Source organism: Haliotis rubra, unplaced genomic scaffold (genome assembly GCF_003918875.1).
Source record: "Haliotis rubra isolate DU_JTF1 unplaced genomic scaffold, ASM391887v1 Scf95, whole genome shotgun sequence".
Classification (NCBI taxonomy): domain Eukaryota; kingdom Metazoa; phylum Mollusca; class Gastropoda; order Lepetellida; family Haliotidae; genus Haliotis; species Haliotis rubra.
Window position 1 is genome coordinate 2,026,058 of NW_025767690.1, and position 6,000 is coordinate 2,032,057.

At 41.1% G+C, this 6,000-nt stretch overlaps 1 protein-coding gene across 1 annotated transcript in view; it reads right to left on the minus strand.

Moving 5' to 3' along the window:
• LOC124264882 (transcriptional repressor NF-X1-like) overlaps positions 1–5,598 on the minus strand; it is a 30,531-nt gene extending 24,933 nt beyond the window's left edge. The window contains exons 1-6 of the mRNA XM_046699656.1: positions 5,559–5,598; positions 3,131–3,939; positions 2,379–2,543; positions 1,917–1,994; positions 1,495–1,597; positions 566–637 (exon numbers count right to left, since the gene is read on the minus strand). Coding sequence (XP_046555612.1) covers positions 566–637; positions 1,495–1,597; positions 1,917–1,994; positions 2,379–2,543; positions 3,131–3,881 — 1,169 coding nt within the window. The 5' untranslated portion in view covers positions 3,882–3,939; positions 5,559–5,598. The remainder of the gene's footprint in view (positions 1–565; positions 638–1,494; positions 1,598–1,916; positions 1,995–2,378; positions 2,544–3,130; positions 3,940–5,558) is intronic.
• Positions 5,599–6,000: the final 402 nt, after the last annotated feature.

Below are 6,000 nucleotides of genomic sequence, written 5' to 3' on the forward strand. Positions count from 1 at the left end.
TCGAGTCAATAAAAGTTTAAGACTTTGAGTGAGTGAGTGAGTGAGTTTAGTTTTACGCCGCACTCAGCAATATTCCAGCTATATGCGGCGGTCTGTAAATAATCGAGTCTGGACCAGACAATCCAGTGATCAACAGCATGAGCATCGATCTGCGCCATTGGGAACCGATGACATGCGTCAACCAAGCCAGCAAGCCTGACCGACCCGATCCCATTAGTAGACTCTTAGGACAAGCATGGGTTACCGAAGATCAATATTCTAACCCGGATCTTCACAGGTTTTAAGACTCTGAGGCTCACTGAGGTGTTTCAAGTTTTAGCCGATATGTTCGATAAAAAAAAATAAGGTGGCATGTGTATTAACGATCCTTGATAGCTTTTTCAACTTTTTCTGTTCATAAACAGTAATAACCAGTGCTTACATGTGAACTCAAGAACTACCAGATTCAGTTGCAACACAATCCCCATTTTGGTCAAGCATAAAATACTGGGGAACTATAGGATCTTCTGCTAGCTGAGATGAAGCAACTTTAGATGATAATTCTTTTGTATTTCAGTGTCCTTACTTTGATTTTCCACAATCACAGGTTCTGTTGACAGTAGCACTGCATGGCGGGCATGGTCCTGGGTGGCAGAGCCTGAGGGGTGGAAACAGACAGTGGGAATGATGCTGAGAACTTGGCACATGATGCATAACAATGTCAATACTGTTTCCCAGAAGCTGAATTATGAAACAAATTATGCTGAACAAGTACTTTTCCTCTGGTTGTTTGCTTTATATGTCGTTTTGCATTATATGTCTTTTAAAAGTGTATTTGATGCTAATCTTAAGGCATAAGCCACATAATGAGTGAGTATGGTTTTATGCTGCTTTTAGCAATATTCCAGCAACATCATGGCGGGGACACAAGAAATGAACTTCACACATTGTACCCATATGGGATATCTAATCCGGGCCTTCAGCATGACGAGCGAATGCTTTAACCACTTGGCTACCCCACTGTCTCAAAAGGCACAAAGAGAATTTAATGGCGAAGGAAGTGAAGAGACGTAACTCTACTCACAAAGTACAAGGGCAGTGAAGAGACGTAACTCTACTCACAAAGTACAAGGGCTGTGAGGGGACATATCTCTATTCACAAAGCACAACGGCTGTCAGGGGACATAACTCTATTCACAAAGCACAACGGCTGTCAGGGGACATAACTCTATTCACAAAGCACAACGGCTGTGAGGGGACATAATTCTATTCTCAAAGCAAAAGGGCAGTGAGGGGACATAACTCTAATCACAAAGGACAAGGGCAATAAAGGGAAATAACTCTACCTACTTACCTACAAGGGCAGTGAAGGGACATAACTCTACTGAAAAGTACCACATTGAACAATGGCAGTCAAAAACATACAAACTTGTTTTCCATAAAGTTTGTCTATCAAGTACTTCCCAGCTTCTAAAATGCCACTCAGAGAAGTTAATAGCAGTGAAGTCTACTCACAAAGTACAAGGATGAGGACAATCCCCCTTCCTCTTCTTGTGACACACCTCCCCACAGCTGTGAGGAGTCTCATACTGACTGTATGCTGGGTCTCGCACCTTTCCTGGAACATACAATCTCTGTTATATTGCACAGTAGCAGTAGTAGTGGTTAGGCACGATTTCCCAAACATTTTGACAAGAAAGGGACGAGCATGCATTTACCTCTGTAGCAATGGTTCTGATTCAGCACTTTCTCCATGAAGTTCTGGCAAGCACAACATCCTCACACATTTACCACAGTAGGAGCAATACAGGCTTGGCACCTGTTCTTTGACATTTTTACAAGAGGGGCACCTGCACACAATCACCACTGTAGCAGTGGTTCTGGTTGGACACTTTCTCCATGATGTTATGACAAAGACGAAACCTGCACACACTTACCACAGTAGCAGCGGTACTGGTTAGGCACTTTTTCTGTGACATTCTGGCAAGCCGGACACCTCCAGCCTGTAACACTGCCTGAAAGATTGAAACAAGAGAGGGGTATGAACAACATTTCAATGATGTATTAGTTCTAGTTCTGTTGAAAAATTATCTTGAGCCCTGAATATGCATTGAAGCATAGTCGTTACAAATATCCTGTCAAATATATTGTAAAAATATAACAAACTTGCATTGATCAGTAACGCTAAACGTATTGTCTAGTATTTTCTAGTGTAAACAAACAAATAAATAGACAAGATAATATAATCCATCTGTAACATTGATCAGTAATCAGTGAACTACTTGTTTCTATCAACTCTTGCTTCGCCTCGAGAAGCTATGTCACCGAAGGTTCTTTCTTTTGAAAATGACATCACCATTCCAACTTTTTGCAGCTTACACCTTCTTACAGTTTCTCACCGTCTCTCTCTGTGACAGTGGATGTTCGTGCCCACTTCTTGATGCAGTGAAGATGGAAGACATGGAAACAGTTGCCGCAGCCCCAGATGGCGTGTTCACATCGCACATTGTCATAGCACACCATACACTCATACTTGCCGCGGGACAGCTGGTCCAACAGCGATCCTGGTCAACAGAAAATATTCATTTATGATTTACCAAAGTTACATATAAAACAGAACAACTTCTACAACAGCTGTTATTTTTTGTTTTCTCATACCACACTATGCCATATTCTGGAGTGAGTGAGTGAGTATGGTTTTACACCTTTATAGCAATATTCCAGCCACACCACGGCGGGGGACACCAGAAACGGGCTTCAAACATTGTACCCATGTGGGTAATTGAAGAAGGGCCTTCGACGTGACGAGCGGACCCTTTAACAACTAGGCTACCCAAATGCCCAGAATATATTCCAGAAGCAGGTAGGGGTGGTGGGGTAGCCTAGTGGTTAAAGCATTCGCTCATCATGCTGCAGACCCAGGTTTCATTCCCATCATGGGTACAATGTGTCAAGCCCATTTCTGGTGTCCCCTGCCATGACATTCCTGGAATATTGCTGTGGCACCCTTTGAAAATATTGCATTTCTATTCCTGCTGTGAATTTGATACAATATGTAATGTAGTTTTCCCAAGCTCCAGTGTTCATACATTCATAATCAAAGTTTATCCTTTACTGATGACAAAGACATAAAACAGCTATTTCTTCTTACCTCTCTGTGTTTCATCCTTGACCTTCTCTATGCGGTGACCTTGCCCTCTCCTTACACCTGACTGTCCGACCCCTTCTCTCCTGTCATCACGTCTGTTCTTGTCGCTGGACCTTGGTTGACTGCCTGCGCTCCTCGCTTCATCAGTCCTGTCTGTGACTGGAGAAGCCCTACCCCTGTCCTCATTCGATCTTCCCCTCCCACTGTAGTTATACTGCTTCCGTTTCCCCCCACGATCACCCCCATATCTTGGACGGCTTGAGTTTCCATCTCTTGCACTCCCTGAGGTAGAACTGTTGTACTCTACACTTCTACTTTGTCCCTGGTTGGGCTGTTGTGCCGAACCGTTACTTAGTTGAGTCGCCTCTGATAAACTTGCACCAGAATTAGCTTCGTAATATTGCTGATCGGACAAATTTTGGTTATAATAAACTTGGTTTTGTCCATAATAGTTCTGGTTATGATAATATGACCCCCTCCCTCTTGCAATTTGTCCCCCTCCACCACGCCCCCTGGGACGATTCTGCCTGTAGGAATGGGAGGGTATCGACTGTTCCTGTACCCACTGTGCATCCTGGTATTGATACTGTGGGTACTGCTGGGCGTACACAGCCTGTTGAGGGTATGCTTGTTGGTAGTCGTACGTGTAGTAGTACTGACCGTTATAGGGGTTAAAGTATGCCTGGCTGGCACCTGCAGCGTTGCCAGGGTCGCTGTAGCCGTAGTCACTGTAGCTGTTTTGGCTGTAACTCATACTTGATTCTTGAATCTCAACTTGTGTCTTTTTCGCAGATATTTTCGTTTGTCTCCTCCTGGAAAGAAAACTATGCAAATAGGACACTAACTTCATATCTCAGGTGGTTCCTGGGGGGATGGGGTAGCCTGGTGGTTAAAGCTTTCACTTGTCACGCCAAAGATCTGGGTTCGATTCCACATGTGGGTACAATGTGTCAAGCCCATTGCTGGAATATTGGTAAAAGTAACCAAAACTTAACTCTCATTCCTAGGAGGATTCCAGTTTCCATCTTTTTCAAGATGTTATTTACTGAATACAGGTACAGATATCAAAGGTGCATGGTTTTTCAGTATTAGGGTTAATTCTTTCCATGATGTACATAGCAATAAGATTTCTGAATGCTCAGTATATTGGGTTATTTCAAATAGTGATTTTTATCCTGTGGTTAATGTTATACACTTGCCAAACACCTTCGAAATATTCCTGTAATTCCTGAGTGGAAGTCGGCAAAGATATGAAGTTAATTCTCATTCCTACATTTCCATCAACAACATCACAACACATTACGATACATTTTGAACCTCCAATACAAAATCTTGACTAACATTACTGGTCTAGTCATTTGCAGTCAGCAAAGAGATAATGAATCCCAAAGAGCTAGCGGTGGGTATGGATGATTTTATGCTGCTTTTATCAATATTACTGTAATATCATGTTCCTTTGTTTAAGAGCGCCACACTCAGCAATATTCCAGCTATATGACTGCGGTCTGTAAATAATCAAGGTTGAACGCATGGTCCATAGAGGTTAAACCTGTTAATCCTGCAAGCAAGCTGACATGGCAGGGGGTCATTTGTCAGATATTACATATTACCTCTGTTCTCTCAACAGTGAATGGGTAGCCTGTGTGGTAAGTCATATGACTGTTAACCTTTTAGGCAGCTTGGGTTCTCCAGGGTGATAATGCATTTACTTAAAATATTGTTTTGATTATAATGGTGACTGACACACATTTCATCTCAGTGACATCGGAAAGGTTATTAACTTCATGAGATTAACACTGATGAGTACTTATTCGTTTAAATGTATTGAAAAATGTTGTTAAGAATGTTGTTTTCACAAGTCACATTGCAGTGACAGGAAATCACTTTTGGCTGAACTATTTCGGTAACAAGTTTATATTTCAACAAAGTTCACTTCACCATTAAGCATGAAAACCATATGAACGATTGGTTACAAGAATGACAGACACTTTACCAGCGTTTTCACACTGGGTAAATTTCGGCGTCTGGTTGTCGGTGTCGGGCTACCGTGAGACGTCTGTATCACACATACTGAAGAATATCTTCTGGTTTTGAGTTTGACACCTGCTTTGAAAACATAGTTTCGTAAAAGAAGGACTTTTACTGTTGGCAGACACATCATAATCAATAAGAAAATCCGGTATTAACAATGCCGGTATGTTCACGTCGGTCAAAGGTTAGGTTTCCCTGAGATGTTATCCAAAATAACCTGACGACAGAATAACACGATTTCCCATCAACTGTCAGAAAGTGTAAGGCTTCTCACCAATTAAACGAGACACTCGACTTTCTGGCAATAGTTCAAGAATGTTGTTCTGTGGCTGCGACTTTCAGAATTGTGTGTGTCAGTAATATTGTGCTGTTAAATACTTTGTGATTTCCTACTCAATACCTGCTTCCGTGGTGCAATATGCTTGTGAAGCAACAATAGAGTTACGTCCCTTGTATAATATTTGCCACATATACTATTCTCTTAAAAACAAATTGTAATAGAACTGTCGGTCGCTTTGAACATTTTGAATGAAAATATATTATTGAATGTGTCGCATTCTGTACACCAAATAACATTATTTCCTTGTCAGTGTCACATACAAACCGATAAACAACTCATGAAATTACATATCTAGGCAATATTTATATCACTGAAAAGTTTGCATTATATAATGATAAATGTTACATTCTGCAAATGTTAAAAAGATGTTTAAAGTTAGGGAAGATACTTGAAGAAGATTACATAACATATGTTATATATAAACTAAATACATATTTTCAGATGGATTCAGAATGCATTTTTATTAGGAACAAATAATTTTATGTGAAACTCCCTGGATTAT